Genomic DNA, 17,982 nt, shown 5'->3' on the forward strand with positions numbered 1-17,982 from the left:
CACGATGATTTTGTATATATTTATTGCTATCTCTATTATTGCATTTAGGTTTGAATAGATCATAACATAATCCTTGTAATCATTCAAGATCTAAATACTTAAATGTTTAAGTACAAACTGTGGCGCTGCAGTTTAATCTAATTCAGTAAAATTGACCAAATGCTAGTATTCAGCAGCTGATTTCTTGTTCAGCACCTAAAGGCTGTTTTTAAGAAATTCAAATTGATGAAGAATGTTTGTCTCCAGTAAACATATTACATGCCATCATACTGGCAATTATTATTAATTATCATCACATCCCTTATTGCCTGGTATCTCATTTGCTTTCAGAAGTCTAAAAAGCTCCTATAACGTCTACAATGAATCAAGGAGCTGCTAACCTCTCTTAAAACTCGAAAAGGTTAGGTATGCAGTACAAGGGTACCATTAAAGCATTTCTTTTAACTAGCTCCACTTTTGTGGATCATGCATAGTATATAACACCAAACTGATCTGTAAACCTGTAATAACATGACCAAATGAGTAGAGAAACATAACAAGATTCCAGATCATTCCAGACAGCTGTACTGTATATACAGTAGTATTTTATGAACAGTGACTAAAGTGACATCTGCATTTAGATCTATGAGAAGACATCAAATAGGTGTCCGTGCACAAGTACATAGTCATCCTTTACCATGTTCTCCACAAGGGGGTGAGTGCATGTGTGGCATACACCAAGAGAAACGTACAGGCCTGAATGCTTGATCCCTGCTATGAGATGGTCCAGTGGCTCTGTGACACTATTTTGCTGGCATGGTTTTGGTTCATTGGTCACGTTGGAAGCAATGGTCATTGCGAGTAAAATGAGTAAAAAGATATTCGAACTGATCACTTTATCCTACTATACATATCTATCCTGGTGGGAGTGGTCTCTTTCAGGGGTCACTGTTTCATGACTATGAAAATCATATGCTATGGCCTTCATAGTCACCACATCTCAACCAAGCTGAACACCTATGGGAGACTTTGCACCAACGTGTTAGACAGGGCTCTATACCACCATCATCAAATATCTTTTGGAATAATGCTGTACCATCTCTCCAGTACAGTCCTAGAGACTTAGAATCTCTAACAAGATGGATTTAAGCTGTTCTGGTGGTTTGTGGTGTCCTAGCACCTTACTAAGACAGTTCATGTTGAGTTTTTCCTTTAATTTGACACTTATCTGTATGTTTCTGTTTTCCATTTTAAGTGTTTTGTAGTATATACCTTGTACATGGGTGGGGAGCAGGGGGGGCGAATGTACATAGTGCTATTATATGTCCAGTTCCACTGTGACAGAAATGCTCATATCACTTGTGTTTTTCAACGCAGTGGAAAGAGGCTGCACTTTCCTCAAGAGAGGGCAGTAGAGTGATGGTTATACCAAGAACATTGCATGCATTACAGAGGACTATCCATATGCAACTTGAAAATGAAATACAAGTTTTCCTCTCCCATGATGTTTTTGTTTATTCTCCTGATGTAGCTGTTATAAGCCATTTTCAATAGCAACTCATTCTGGTAAATTAAGATTCTCTGTGTAGATCTATGTTGTAGGCCTTCTAAAAATGTATCTGAAGCTTGTACTCTGAAGATGAAGCTTTTTAGGTAATCATCTATAGAAAGTCATCACATTTACTCTTACAACCGACCTTGGGGGACTGAACCATTGTTTATCATGTACTGCTCACCTAATGCAATAAACCTTTGTATCCGACACTGGGAAATGCCATAAAAGTGGAGGAAATCAGATAGAACCAGAGAGTTCCACTAGCAGTTTGGCATAGTCTTGGGTTCATTCACAAAGAGCCAGCCTCCGCGTTTAAAATCAGAAGGTTTGTAGAAGCTTTTTTTCTTCCATTAACTAAGATAATTGCTTGTGAGGCCATTTTCATGACTGTAGTTTAATGAAACTGAATTTTCAACATGAGGATCAAAGTCAATATGTGGTCTTGTAAATTAAAAAGCAACTGTTTGTTGAAGATTAAGAGTCTCCATGGAAACTGCCGGATAACTATGGTTCACTGATACTTTAAAAAAAAGATGTATTTACATTGTAAATCATCTGTTGACATAATGCATTGGTTTACATATGAATCTCCTTAAGGCTCTTACATGCTGTGCATAATGAAAAAATGAAGGCGGATGATAAGAGACCATTTGTATTTGGTGAAGTGTGCTGTTTTTGTTATCTCAACGAGGCCTTCAAGGCTTTTTCGGTGACAGAGCTTTTCAATATTCCCTGCACAGAGGCATCCACAATTCCCCAATCAACTTGAGCAGATTGCTCTGGAGAAGAACAAAGGATAACACAAAATGACAGAGTGTAACCTCATTGCAGCTCCAAAGAGTCCAACCTTTCTGCTGGTTTTGTTGTGACTCGCTCACATTTTTTTACGTTTACAGTTAGCCGATCTGCCCTTAATCAATACCACGCTCTGTCCTCAGCTGCAGCTGCGCCAGCTGCCGCTGTGTGTGATGCTTTCTTGCAGAGTCTGTTGACTCTCTCATTCAGATGTTATACACTGCTCCGTATATGTAGTTTTATATTCTGTTAAATACTGCTGTATGTATTTAGTTTTCAGATGTTGGTAATGACAGCATCCCAGATGAAGAGAGCCCTTCACCCACTCCTTCTGTGCTGTCTGTGCCAGCTGGCGGCAGGTAAGAAAACAATAGCGCTGTCTTAACACTAACCCACAGCATCTGAATTAAGTAGATGTTTTTCCAATTTAGACTTTACAAGCAATCTCTATGTTCCTCTCATTTTACCACAGCACAATGAGGTGTATTTTGTATGGTCATTTAAACTGCATCAGTAATAAATAGTGCATGGCTTGATTATAAGAAAAGACATGAATTCACAACAACAATCTGAGACTTTAAAAGAAATGAAAGGATCAAGGACCTGGAGCAGGTTTCAGGATTGCATTTCTATTACAAAATCTATTGCTTCTGGATAAATAATCACTTTTCAGTCAAGCATGATGCAATGTAGAATATAATTAACATTGAGGCCAGTTTCCTGGACACAGATTCAGTCTAGTCTTGGATTAAATTGCATTACTATAGGGGATTCATCATTGAAAATCCAATTCAGTTTAGATTTAGACTGAATGGTCTGGGAAACTGGTTGTAGGTGTAGTGACTCCGATACAAGTGAGTTACCACATAAAATGTTTAATGAAATATCAAGGAGTAGCACTCACTACTAAATTAATATTATAATAAAATAATTAACATGAAGTCATGTTAATGACTTAACATGCAGAATTAAAACTGCCTAGTACAGAATATGCAAATATTATATTATGCTATAAAAGTAGCATTAATTCTTATTTAACACTATAGTATATGCATAGTATATAGTATATAGTATATACTATATACTATATATGGTATATAAGATTGGCCTCGCCTTGTCAAATTTCATGCTTTAGTGATTTTCTAAGTAAACATGAGTAAACATTCTCTAAAGAGAACAGACTCCTTCGTGTTTTAATACATATATAATGTTGTATTTGCTCAGTTTAACATATTTGAAAGAGAAACAAAACACAAAACTGGGGCCTTGTGTTACATGTTACATTTACTAAAATTTATAAAAATTAATAAAAGTTGTGCACTAACATTTGTAGAAAAACGGCATATTTCAGTGTGTTTTCAGTAGTGGATGTGTTAACTTATTTTTACTTAGCAAATCATCTATATATATATATATATATATATATATATATATATTTTTTTTTTTCAATTTATTTAAATTTTAGAATCCAGTCCAGTGTAACTTCATAATTTTCATTAAATTTAGTAGGAAGCCATAATAAAAATAAAGAAATGATGAGCTGAGAATGTAAAAATACTGCATAGCATTGAGAGTGAAGTGGTGATCAAATCTTGAGGTATGAAGAACTTGACAAACAAATGTACAAAGAGAATTACAGAATATAATGTACAGGTCACAACTCAATATTTTTAAAATAAATAATAATGTCCTAAATTAAGTCGATAAAATATTAAAAAATACATTTTGGTGTATAGTTTATACGATTTAAAAGTACAGTTTAAGAAAGATGGTTCTTCAAAAAGATGGTTCTTCAAGCTTGACATCATACCAATCATACCAATACCAAAAGAACCCTTTTTGATGCTATTTAGAACACTTTTCAAAAAGGTTCTATAGAGACCTATGTACAAAACACTCTCATTCAACATGAAGAACCATTTCACAATGCAAAGAGCCCTTTAAGCATGCAGATGGTTCTTTGAGTGTTCATGGTTCTATAAAGAATTATTGTCTTTGCTAAAGAACCCTTGACGAACCATCTTTTACAATTAAATTATTATTGTATATACAATAACACAAATTCGTATTGTAACGAGTGATTCCAAAGTGATTTTTTTTATTATTATTATTTTTTTTATTTAATGCCATTTAATTTTCTTGGACCAAAAGTCATTGTACAAAATGTAAAATGATGAAACAGAAATGTCAAAGAGTATTTTTTAATAATTGATATAACAGAAAGCTATAGGCATATAGATGTAGGCAAACGGGCATATGAAAGCAGACCAGTGATAAATTCCGTTATATATGGGAGCACATGTACTGTTGATTTTCTTAGTAAAAAAACTTCTTATACGACATATTACATATTTCCGATATGTTAAACTCAGAAAATAAATAGAAATTGTTCACTAGAAATGTATATTAATATATAAACATATATATTTATAAATATTTAGAAAGTCAAAAAAACATTTTATCAGGTGTGCTTTATCAGGGGATGATTGTATATGTTTACATAAAGACAAACTTGTACTTTTCATTAGGTAACACAGATTATCCAAAACACTACAGAGAAAGCACTGTGTAATCTGTGTCTTAGTGTATGTGCACTTTACCATCTCTCAGGTGTGAAGGTGCTGGTGAGCCCACAGGAGGAGGCCATTGCCCAGCTGGGAGACACAGTCAGTCTGAGCTGCTGGGTGGAGGGTTCGGACTATGAGGAGGAGCTCCAGTGGAGTCGAAACAGAGGTCTGATTAACTTGCTGGAGGGAAACCGCCTTAACCAGAGCCATCTGTGCGTGCAGAACCTGACCCACAAAGACCATCGGGTCCAATTTACTTGCAACCTGAAGAAAAACACTAGCATATCTGCCTCTGTGAAGATAAATGTGCTCTGTGAGTGAGGACTGAAAAGCATCACACCTAAATGTCTATTACTTTAAATACAACGTAAACACATTAAAACCAAAGCTTCTTATTCCGTTATTAATATTAAGACCTTTTCATTTAGTGACTAGTATAAATTATTCTCTAACTATAAGAGGTATAGAAATCCACCAGTGCATTGACGTATGATGGATTGATCTGAAGGTGCTGATTTAACTTCATTAGTACTGGACAAATTGATTGGACAAAAAATTATGTTATTACTTTAGGACAAAATAAAACTCTTAGGATATTTTTAAATGTAAGAATGTTTTCCCAGTACTGTTAACCCTCCAGTTATAATCATGTTTTCAGTGTCTTTTTTAAGAATAATTCTAAATTGTACCTAATGCAGTGAAATTTTAAAATTCAATCATAATCTAATTGTTGTGACATCAAAGGTTTACATCTCTAGTATCTACTATGAAACTACTGTGTAAGTTTAAGGTCTTTTACCCTGGCAAGCACTAATGCGATGAGTGGTTTGTCACAAAACAACTACAACTACTACTTAATGTCTTTCTTCAGTCCCGCCTGATCTCTCTGGAGAGGAGAATGTAACAGTGGAAGAGAGCAGAGAAGCTAAGCTGTCGTGCTCAGTGTGGGCCAACCCCCCGGTTAAGGTCTCCTGGCTGCGCGATGGTGCTGCTGTGGACCTGCTGAAGGAGGGCTACAAACTCAACCAGGATAGCTTTGAGGCCAGGCTCATCATTATAAAGCCTCACCGAGACCAGCACCAAGGGACATACACCTGCGTCACAGAGTCCTCCGAGTTCGGACAGAGGACCAAATCAATCCATGTCACGGTGACAGGTATGGTCAAAGGGTAAAACTTTGTATTTCAAATAACGTCCAGTTAAACCCTTTTTAAGGGCCTCTACCTGTGCCCACACTATAGTTTTTAGTCTTAATACTACATTAATTTCCTATTAGATACTGAGTAATTTACAGTAGTTACTGAAAAGTAAGTCTTACGATTAATTACTGAATAATAAGCCTACACTCTAAAAAAAAAAAAAATATTTTGAGAATAAAGACTCAAATCCAAAAGGGTAAACCTCTGTGTTTGTGTTTAAAGCTGTTTAGTTTAAGCTGTGAGGAAGAGCAGAAACAACGCTGTAACTTTAATGATCATAAAGATTCTGTCTTTCTGTCACTCCTGCACCAGTCACTCCATTTCACTCAGTCTGGTTTGAGTTTTTATTATCTAAAGTTTCCTCGTCAGTGAGAGGGAATTGCTCATGGTTTAGCCTTCTTGCTAAGCTAATATTAGCCTCTGGTGCTAATGAGAATATGAATTAAAAGTAGCTTTAGCTAACAGCTCCATGCACAAAAACATAAATTTACCCGCTCTCTGATCTTGCATCAATGAAGCTTTAACAGTCTCAATGAACCTACATGGTTATACGTAAAGCTACTCAGGCCTTCTTTGCTAATCTAACACTAGCTTCTAGTGCTAATTAGGACATTAAAGCAAAAGTAGCTTAAACTAAACAGCTCCAAACAGAAATACATAAGCTAGATTTACCCTTTCGGATTTGAGTCTTTATCCCCAAAAATTGCATCAGCGAAGCTTCAGTGAGCTGGAATTGACCTGTGCTGTCGAGTGTGGAGCTTTAGCATGCTGCCTGCTACTAGAACAGCTCTATACAATCTTTGGTAGTTTATTAGTAAGTTGTATAATTTGACACAGTTGCAATTTTAAACATTAATGTCATTTATTTACTTTAGTTAACAGCTTAGTACACAGTCCAAGCATTTCAGACAAGCAAGCTATGTTCAAGCAGACTGTAAGCAAGTGTCCTGTCGCAGTCCTCTGCTTAACATAGAGTATATAACCATGATAGGTAGCACATTCCTGACATACAAGCTGTATGTAGCACCGCACAAATTGCTTTTCAAATGTCCTGAGAAAGCTGTGTTTTTAAAGGACAAATGTAGTAACACATTTCACCCAAATGTCAGTCATAAGAAACCATTCAAGAGGAGTTCACTATGTAAAAAACACATTTTGTGTGCAGGGGGTCTTCACTGCCTTAAGTTTTTATTTTATTCTAAGATTTGGAACAGAAGACAGATTATTGTTCTGTTACAACTTAAAGTTCACTGACCTCAAAGTTGGCAGCCAGGTTATTTTTCTAAGTTAAAACAACAAACCTTTTTTACAGTGTATGTGAGGTGGTAATGAGGTAATGATAAGGTTCCAGGTGTTAAAGTGAATTAAAGAGATGGTTCACAGTCAGGTCCACCACATGCTGCAAATCTGTCCTCAGAATCACTTCCCAAAGTAAATACAGTGAAGGAATCTAAAGCGTGCCACTCATCTGTCTCCCTCTGTCCTATCTAATTTAGAGAAGACAATGTCTTTCCCTCTGGGTGCTGTGATTGCTGGCTGTGTTGTTGTCCTGTGCACTGCTGCCCTTGCAGTTGTGTCCAGATGGAGCCAAATTTCAAAGGTGAACACTATTTACAGTGATACAGTTAAAGCTACACAGAGGTTACGTGGTCAGTAGTCTGAATTCTCATTTTGCTTGTTTTTTTTTTTGTTATCTTTCACAGTGTTGGAAGTAAAGACTCTGAGGCCGCATCAATCTCACACAAACCTGAGAGAAGATAACTGCTTAAACAAAACAACTGACTAATGCTGAATATGATATTTAAATTACATTTCTTTTTAAATATACAGCGAATCATGATTTTGGTACAATATGACAGCAAGAGCTGAAAGTGTTGCAGATGGGGTAAAAGGTCCAAAGTTCCATCTCACAGAAAAATATGAATCATTCATCCTCAATTTTCACAATCTAAAAAGAATAAGTAACATATTATCATCATCTATTACTTTGCAGAGGGAATAAAGCCATTACACTAAGTTAAATATTGATGCTTCAGGTCAAAGGCACACTCCATCACTAGCAAGAAGGGTCACTGAAGAGAACAACCTGTCAGCCAGATATATATTAAATACAGAATTATAGAATGAGGTAAAGGAATCATGTGTTTTGAATGATTTCGAATGAATGGCTTAACTACAAGCCTTTGGATGAATGGAACTGCTGTTGCTGTACTCTAAGTTAATGTCTATTTCAAATAAATAGCTCATTTTATTCACAATAAGCTTCCTTTGGTGAATGTGAAGGCTGGAAAACCTTTCATGCAAGGTTTCTCTTTGCTAAATTATTTCAGTAAGTACGCTAACTTCAAAGAGGTAGGAAGGATTGCTAAAATAACTAACAGTGTAATGATAGGAGCAGAGCAGAACTTTCCCACTGTAAACAGTCAGTGGGAATTTAATCCCCATGAGCCTGCTGGGTCAACCCTGCAGCTGATGAATGTGTGTAGTGAGGGGGGGGTATGTATTTGGACAGAACAGTTCTTATATAAGAGGCTCTGTATGTGTGTGTGGCAGAGAGAGGGAGAAAGAAAGCGAGAGAGAGACTGCAGTCTGGACTCCCCTCTCCAGAGCCTCACTGCTTATCTTGCATCTTCTTTCAAATTCTCCACAGAGAGAATAGAAATGAACAAGTGTTCTATTTCTATGACTGAGAGTCACCCTTAACTGCTATCAGCCTGTAGCTGACATTCTACAGTTGAAGTGAACTGTAATAAACCAAACTCGGAAAACATTTAGCATATAGTGTTCTTCCGAAAGCCTTACGCCAAGCCCTTAAGGGCAGTGACCTCACATTAGTGTTGGCACGAACTTTAAGAACCATTAACTGTGGAATTACATTTTTATGCTTCCAAGCATTTGATTGCCTCCCATAAAAGAGCTGAAAATGAGAATGACTAAATTATGGAGACTTAAAAGGAGCAATTTCCACTGCTTTACCATAGGTGAGGTGTTATTTTAAATGGGCAGGAGGCATCCACTCATGCAGTGTAAGGTCATAGTCAGGGCTATATTAATGTACCTCTGGCTGGGAGGGGCCTGGAGAAAAAACAACAGGAATTAAACTGTACATTAGCTTTCTCTGAACGTTGGGCCTCATTCACCAATATCTTCCAAAGTTTTTTGTTAAACCACAGAATTGTTCGCACTTTTGTGCTCTTGAGTGTGTGTAGATTCTGCTCTTACCTAGGAACAAATGTCAAGTATGAAAACATTGGTGAATGTCAGAATCTTGGTAAAACCTGCATTAAGTGGGTTTTAAGCAGAAACTTCACCAACAGTTCTTAAGACAAATGAGGCCCAACGTTCAGCGTTCTAACATGTTTTTGTTTAGCAGCAGAGCTAGCTAAAGCAGTGCTAAATGCTAAATATCTAAAATGTCCAGCCTAAACTGAGCTAATATTTAACAAAGAATGTTTGTTAGCAGTCACTAGCTAGCGAAGATTGTTAAAATCAATGCGAATTGGAAATCATAGTGTATTCATCTTATGCACTGTGATGTATTTCAGAGAGAAACATGGTATCAAAGAGGGTCTCTAAGCTAGCTGAGCATTTTGCTCTATGACAGCGATGATCGAGGGAGGTGAAAAATGATTATTTCCCTTGCCTAGTTGTACACAGTCATGTAATTAAAACTTTAAGAGGCTGGCAACTATCACTATAAGTCAATTAAATATTATAGGAGAAACAATAATTTTGTCATCAGATCGTATGGTATGATAAATGATGCTTGACCAATGACGTGGGCTAACAAGGTCGATTTTGACTGACTATAACCAAGTGAGCTAACAATAGCAACCTATTCAGTGTGAACAATTATAACATAGCAACAAGCATATCTTTATGCTTTGAGTAGAAGTGGAATTTCTCCTACTCCAAGATTTATAAGACCTTGATTAATTTTAATACAGCCCTATTCATAGTCATGACCTTCATGTTTAAATCATTATGATTTAAACAAATTCATTCAGAGTGGTTTGATGTAAAAGGCTTAAGAGAAACTGACTGAGTCAGAGTGGTTCACAGCAGTGGAGAAAAGCATTACATAGTTACAAATAGTTTGCCTGATGCTGTAGACATTGTTTATGATAGTTTTAAGATAAGCTTTTGGCATAAAACCTATGTTTTAAGACAAAAATGTCCCCACAAGAACTTTTTTGTTTGGATTTACAGCTATTTTACCATAATCAACATTACATTTCAAAAACTCAGACACATGTAGGTTTCATGGTGGTTTTGGATAGTAAATAACACGGCTATATTTGTGTGGTAAACATTGTGACTGCCAGTTCCTGTCACCACTACTTTAAAGAAATCAGAGTCAGTAAGTTTCTCTGCAATGCACCATTTCACATCTAAACACTCTTTGTTTATATCTCATCACATAAATTACATAAGCATTTAGAAAAATTGGTGGAATTCCCCTTTAAGATAAACAATAAACAATTCATAATTAATTAATAAACAATAAGGAATATTACTGTATACAGAAGAAAGGTGTTGTAAATTGCACAGTTCTGAAATGTATCATTCTCTCTTTGAACAGGAGATTGCTAGTTAGAATTGCCACTTTATATACCACATATTATTATTTGGAATAAAGTAATGTTTATCACCACCTTAACCTGTTGTGAATGTACAGTGTGAAACAATAAATAGAAGTCAGTATTAACTAAGGGCTAAAAAATGGCATCCTCTATTAAGGCATCATTTACACATGCAGTAATCTACAGCACAGTGCAAATCGCTCACCAGATTTGCATACATATTAAAGCAAAGTCCATCTAAAGCCATGTGACTGTGGACCTGGCAGAGTAATTAGAATAAAATTAGAATAAAATGGAGCCCCTGCACCTGATTGCTTAAGTGAAGGTGGATGAGAATAGACAATGAAGAGCTCGCCTCAGAGCGAGGCCAGAGGAAGGGCCACGGCCTTCCACATCTTGACGGCAGAGGCTTCCTGGGAGCTGCACTGGAATTAACCTTGACATGAGCTTTCTACAGTATTTCTCTACAGAGACTTCACTTAACGGTTTACAGAAGCAATGGAGCAGAAATGTATTTGTATTTCTTGGTACTTATGAATGTCTGAAGAGCTACAATAGATCACATGGACATTCCTTCATATCATTTAGAGCTGTCAATAGCATGTATCTTCTTCAAACATCGAAATGACTCAACTGTTTTAAGTTAACTCTTCCTCAAAAAGATAAGGTACCAGAGTTCAGAGCCAAAAGAACATTTATTGGCTGCAGCTAGTACAGTTGTGTTATACCATCATTTAATTATCCTGTCATAAATTATAATAATATATCTCCATCTTAACGAATACCTTGAGGAAAATACAAATATATTCTCTTATAGCACATAATTGGAATATCTATACCTTTGTAAGACGAATAAATGTACGACTGTACACACAATGTTTATAAGGCTGCAAATACATTCATATACTGTGTATACTGACAATATTTCATCAGTAACAATGATCACAATTTGATTCAGAACATCACACACAAAAGATCATATAAATACAGTATGTCTTTAAATTCCCGTAGTCTCATAGGCTCAAGTCGCAGACTTAGTTTAAGACCTTACTAAGTTTAAGACCTTATTTGTCAAGATGTAACAACTGCTCTTCATTTCAAATATGTACAACGAATACAAAAATGTCCAAATCAACACATTCACACTACACAGCCTATACAAAGGGCACTCTACATCTAAATGTACAAGAAAGTGTAACATACTTTGGTTAGGCAAATTTACAGTAATAAACATGTTGCAGTTCTCAGTTCCTTAATGAAAAAGTCAGTTTTCATTACTACAAAAAGCAACATTACAGGTAGAACACGCCGAGACAATCAACATCTCTCAAAATGGCTAATAATGATCTCCATTTATATACTGTTTATATATATGTACAAGGATCATTTATTTGTAAACAATATCAATATCGGATTAAGTAATTATGCCAGTATTGTTTGAATATTGTGGCAGTACAGTAACAATCTTGTGAACAACTACAGTCACCACTGCAATACAGATACAAAGTCATCATTTGACCTATGGTAAACATTGGTGTATTTAGCTATTGCCACAAGCAACTACACCCATAGTAACATACTCTGTTTTGTTTTAGCGCCACACAAATGGGAGAAGGTCAGGCACAAACAAATTCACTGATGGTTAAAATCCCATCCAGCAGCTCCCATAGCTGCTAATATGAGAGGGACTGTATAAGAGAGATGGGACGAGAATTGTGACCCAGTGGAGAGGGCAGGGGGGAGTTTAGCAGTCGCCCGTGTGGTCAGATGCCCAGGGGTCTGGGTCAAAGTGAAGAGCCAGCATATGCCAGGCTAGCCCCATTGCTGCAGATGACCTGTGGACAGCTGCCCAGGTAGCAGGGTAGTGCCTGCAGTATTTACATAGAAGTATTATTGCAGGAGCCAGCACCAAGACCTGTCCAAGCAGCAGGTTATGAGCTTTCTTCTTCAATATCTTAACGTTTGGGCTGGAATCTAATCGGATGTCCTCTCGCCTTTAGAACTTTAGAGCACGGCCCTTCTGTGTTCAGCTCCTCTGAAGAAAAGGCCATGTGGATCACTAGGTAAATCCACACAAAGCTGAGAAAGGAAACAGCCACATCACTGCAACACTGCATCAGAGCCTCCCAGGACATAAAAGTCAACTCAGAAATGTCGCAGCCACAATTGGATTCTGAAACTTCATTACGAGACTACAGAAACCCCCTCTGTTCCTGTGACTCCAGCAGGACAGCTCCGGCATCAGGCATCAGGGGCTTTACATATGATGTTGTGTCAAATCCAACAGAGTCGAGGCAAGCTCTTTACAGTGGAGTGCAGCAGAGGCGAGATTCGTCCTAGCATGTGGTGCAACGTCAGCCTAGGGTTGAGAGGAGGTGAAGGAGCTGCAAGGGACAAAAAAAGTTGAAGGACAAGTTTACACTGCATTAATGCTCAAATGAACACCCGTCTGCTTTTGTTCAGAAGATCATCAGAATTTCTATTTATAGAGGAACACAATCGACGAACCAATCCAGCTCATATAGCAAACATAATTTGCCATTAAGTAACTGCTGGATTTGGAGCATGCCTGAGCATTCCCTCTTCAGATCATCAGAGCCAGCAGAGCAGCTCCCGATAGGACATTTGCATTAGGATTTCAGCGGCGGTGAGAGAAATGAGAGAGTAGGAGGCGCAGTGAGCTCAGACAATAAAAGAGCAGCTCCTAATAATAGCTCTACCTTGGGTTTGGTTGTGAATATAAATAAGGCTGTGCTGGAGGGAGGGAAGCCCAGCTCAGTGAAGGAAATCAGAAGGATGTTGACTCTTTCCATATACTCTCTAATGATGTATTGCTGGACAAAACACAGCCCAGTGTAACAGGGCAATGCAATGCAATGCAGCTGCTGTTCACAATGTAAATTTTAAATGATGAAAGATTCACAGCTTCAAAGACTCTAGTATATTCATACAACACTGTGGTAATGCGGCACTGTATCTAAAATTACTGGGAATGTGATGACTAAACTGAAAACAAGACGCAGATATTTGATTACAGCTGACAAAAGATTCCAGTGTGGATTAAGATGTTAAAATTATATGTGAATTTTGAGCAGTGAAAGTGAGGTCTGTTCAAATCTTGCTATGGTTAAGACAACACACTATCATATTTATATTTACAGCACTTGGCAGACATTCTTATCCAGAATGCAACTAGGCGAAGGTAGTGTAAGGAGTCTTACCTAAGGACTGGAAATCAAACCTACAGCATAGGCTGAACAGCTCTGCAGACAGCTAACAGGCTAACAGACTGCTCCAATATTATTCAGTTCAGCTTTACTAAAGATTTACGTTACGTTACTAAATAAAGAATATGCCACCTCAATGTCTGTTTATTTGAGTAGAGCTGGCCTAAGTAGCATTGAACTCTGTATGTGAAGTGAAAGTACACCACTGCCAGCATAACATCACAATCAGGATACTCATAAAGTGAAGATTTCTGCATTAAATACAGCAATATAATAATCTGCATGGCCATGACAAGTTCTTGAAAGATTTCTCAATATGGCAATAAAAAATGATAGACCATGATAGACCTATTTCACTGTAAACTTGCTGTGGGAATGTGTAGAGCAGTTAATTAACGCAGTTTGTTGTCAAAGCTTTGAAGATTTGTTTCTTAGCATGTTAGCATTCCGTGTGCTAATCTTGGCTTAGCTTTCCCTGCACTAGCTTTGTGGCCTACAGCTGTGCCCTGAAAATAAAAATAAGATGCAAAACTGCAAAAGCAATCATATCACATTTGACAAGCCGTACAGCATCTTATACTGTCTTCACGTGAACAGAAGGGATTGATCTTTTCAAACTCAGCCAAAACATTTGCTAAAAATCAGGGCTTAGCATATGTACAACTAAGCAATAATATTTGACCTCCAGTGTATTTTCACTGTTAGACATGACACAGCTTCCAGTACAGCAGAGAAGAGTCATACCTGGACCTTGCCCACCGTAAAACCCTTCTTCCTCTCCTCTCGTCCCTCTCTCCTGCTTTTTTCTGTGGTCAGGGAGTGGTGTCACCACGATGCATGGCCCCCCGTGCCCACATGCTGTGTCCACCTCCCCCTCCTCCACCCCCATGGTCCTTGTCTGACTCAGGCTGGCTTTGGGCCCGCTCCGGTTTGGGGTTGGGGGTCATGGGCGGTTCAGGCTGCTGTACAGACATTGTGCGGCGCAGATGTGTGCGCTTACACAGGAAATCTGGCTTCGCTGACAGGCCAAATGAGCCTTTCCTAAGCACCATGCGCACAGAGGAGCTCTTCTTAGGCCGGGCCCGGTGGCCAAACTGCAGAGAGGACAGGTGCACCGCATAGCCCTCACTCAAGAACTGCATGAGAATGAGTATGCAGAGGAAAAGAGAAGGAAAATAGAGCAGAATATATTAGATATGATTAAGATAGAACAAAAAAAGTTTTCATAGAAAGTAGGATGTATTCAGAAGTCAGACAACAAGGGGTACTGCCCCAGTGACAGTTTCATACCTTTATTTCTGAGAGTGTACCAATATGTTTGATTACTTCACAAAAAGCAGGAACAAAATTTCCAGTGTGAAAACATTATTTCAAAATATTCTTAACGATTTTAATAATTTAATTCTAGTTTATTAAATAAATGCAAGAGCGACTGATTTGATGTTAGAGTTATTGTAAAATCTAATATATACATGGTATGCTGTATCAGAACAACAATATTCACTGTTCAGATTTCTTTCTACATTGGATCTTATTCTTTAACTAACAGGAGAAAGGAGTGTAACGTTGGAGCAGAACTGAAAAAACTAAAAACTCAACAAAATGAGGGCTCCTGAGTGGCGCAACCGTCTAAGCGTTGGCCCTATCATCAGGAGATCGCGAGTTCAATCCCTGGTGATGCTGCAGCCATCCGTGGCACGATTGGCCTTGCTCTCTCTGGGTGGGTAGGATGGCCCCTCCCTCTCCCCCATCACCCAACGCGATGCTAGTCACACGATACTATCAATGCTAGGAAGGCGAAGGCTAGCACAGGCTTCCTCCGAGACCTGTGAAACCAGCCACCGCATCTTTTCGAACTGCCGCTCACGCAACGTCATTGGACAGCTGAACTTCCAAAGGCCCAATCAGCACAAGTCATTTCATTTTACAGAAAAATGGAAAGAAACATATATTTAACAGAAAATTACACACATTTGTCAGCAATTAAATATAATTTTTATTTTTTCAGTATTCAGTGTGTCCAACCCATTATCTTTATTACAACTACTATTCTTTTCTGGAGACATTCTTTTAGTTTTTCATAAAGAAATCTGAAGGGATGTTTTTCCACACCTCAAAAGTTCAGACTAGTTCAGAAGCTGGTTATATTTTTTGCTTCTCACCAAGTAATGCTAAACACATTCAGTGATGCTGAGGTCTGAACTCTGGGATGACCAGTCCATTGTTCTGAGAACACCAGCAGCTTTTGTTTGGTTTGCTAAGATCTGCTAAATTTCTTTTTTGTCTGTTTCCTTTTCTCAGTATCAACTTCTTGACAGCTGCACATCCTTTCAGACCCATAGCATTGAATTGTCTTCTCACAGTGAAACAACAGGCAGATACAACTGTGGATTTTTTTCAGATCTGAAGCAAGAGTGAAGCAAAGATTGAAGCTAGCCCAAGATTAAAGTTTTAAGTACTGTTTATTTGCTAGTTTTTGTGGTCTACCAGGTCTTGTGTCTTGCATTGTGGTTGCATTTACTCTTTATCTTTTATAATTTAGCTGTTTTTTCACTTATTTTTCTTTGACTTTCCCCTCTCTTGTGCAAGTGGACTATCTAATATCTAATCTCCTCAAAAATATTTCCTGAAAAATGAGTAACTGCAAATTAAATAAAGAAAACTTTTGTTCAATACTGAATAAAAATCAACCAAAGTAAAATAGAGAAAGGTTTAAACAGCAACAAATCAACAAGGATTTTTAAAATACACCAGTCTAGTTTCAGAACAAAAAAGATGCAAAATGTGGCTCACCTGACACTGATTCTGGTACTTCTTAGACGGTCTGCCCACTATATATATCTGACTTGGGCTGAGGCCCAGCATGCTGTAGACGGAGATATCCTTCATGGAGCCGTAGGCCGAGTTGATCTTAATGTGACACTAACAACATGAGAAAAGATGAGCTGTGACTTTCTGACAGACAGCCTCAGGTCATGCTACAAAGGGAATTCACTACAAGTGTGATGTGTGTGATGTATATATGAGGGAAGGTGAGAACTTCAAAGAAACAGAACAACAGCATGAGAAATGGTGGAGAATAGAAAGAGTGGGAGGAAGACGACATGGAAGAAAAGTACATTTTGTCTAGCTAACAGGCAGTGCAGCCCTGCACGTGCACTCTACCTCCTGCATCAGGTTCCTGAGGAAGATGGTTTTCTGGCGCAGGGGGTCATGCACCAACCCCTCGGAGAAGAAGATCATGCCGTGGGGGAAGTTGTGCTGGGAAAGCCACGACACCACTCTCTGCTTCTGCATGTCTGGACGTCCAGTGATGTAGATGATCAGATAGCCCAGGTCCTGCCAGTGTCTGAACAGAGAATAAAGCAGCCACATTCACTCTCCATACAAGCACGCTCTTCAAAATTTAAACCAGTGGTCCACAAGTGGGCATTTCAGTGTCTGCAACATATGCTTTTAATGCCCGTGGAATGTTTGTAAAAACGAATCTTTTAATTTTGACTAAATCAGTTTTACTTCGACCTGTCCCAGTTATTACATAATCTCCTGATTGCAAGTAGCCAAGGCAACCGCAATCATTTCCCAAAATTGTTATCATCAAGTGTATCAGCACAACCATCACAGTGTATCAGCACAAGCTGAATGTGAAACGTATGTGTTTTCCTTAGTTGGCATGAAGCAAATAAATGTAAAAGAAAGCAGGAAACACTTTCCCAGGACAAGCTATGGGTCTTATGAAAAACATCAATAGTTTTTCAATTATCCTTGTAACTGGATGCTGTAACACATTCTGCAAGCATCTTTTTGCTCATATTTTCAGTGAAAAATATAAGCTTTGATTGATTCCAAACATAATTCTGTATAACTGTAGACAAACAAGTGCAATGTATTATTTAATGTCAGTATAACCTAGCATTAGCTGCAAAGGATATTTAGGCAGCAAAACAGCTAATCAGCCAGCTCAGCTCTTTTGTACTTGTATTTTCATTGTAGCATAAAATGAACAAAAAAGACAAATCATTAATCACAATTATTTAAATGATAATTAATCGTAAGCTGAATTTTAGTGATCATAAC

The 17,982-nt window shown here is 37.9% G+C and overlaps 2 protein-coding genes across 2 annotated transcripts in view; one reads left to right on the forward strand and one right to left on the reverse strand.

Annotated features, from left to right (window-relative positions):
• The first annotated feature begins 1,741 nt into the window (after positions 1–1,741).
• Positions 1,742–9,175, forward strand: LOC118801781 (transmembrane and immunoglobulin domain-containing protein 1-like). Its single transcript, XM_036562152.1, has 6 exons — positions 1,742–1,859; positions 2,603–2,688; positions 4,940–5,209; positions 5,768–6,052; positions 7,592–7,695; positions 7,799–9,175. Exons 2-6 carry the CDS (start codon positions 2,610–2,612, stop codon positions 7,808–7,810), a joined length of 750 nt encoding a protein of 249 aa, XP_036418045.1. The 5' UTR covers positions 1,742–1,859; positions 2,603–2,609; the 3' UTR covers positions 7,811–9,175.
• A 2,179-nt stretch (positions 9,176–11,354) lies between these two features.
• pitpnm3 (PITPNM family member 3) overlaps positions 11,355–17,982 on the reverse strand; it is a 118,167-nt gene continuing 111,539 nt past the window's right edge. The window contains exons 17-20 of the mRNA XM_036562164.1: positions 17,071–17,254; positions 16,699–16,827; positions 14,650–15,041; positions 11,355–13,062 (exon numbers count right to left, since the gene is read on the reverse strand). Of these exons, the coding sequence (XP_036418057.1) occupies positions 14,718–15,041; positions 16,699–16,827; positions 17,071–17,254 (637 nt within the window). The 3' untranslated portion in view covers positions 11,355–13,062; positions 14,650–14,717. The remainder of the gene's footprint in view (positions 13,063–14,649; positions 15,042–16,698; positions 16,828–17,070; positions 17,255–17,982) is intronic.

Source organism: Colossoma macropomum, unplaced genomic scaffold (assembly GCF_904425465.1).
Source record: "Colossoma macropomum unplaced genomic scaffold, Colossoma_macropomum, whole genome shotgun sequence".
NCBI lineage: Eukaryota > Metazoa > Chordata > Actinopteri > Characiformes > Serrasalmidae > Colossoma > Colossoma macropomum.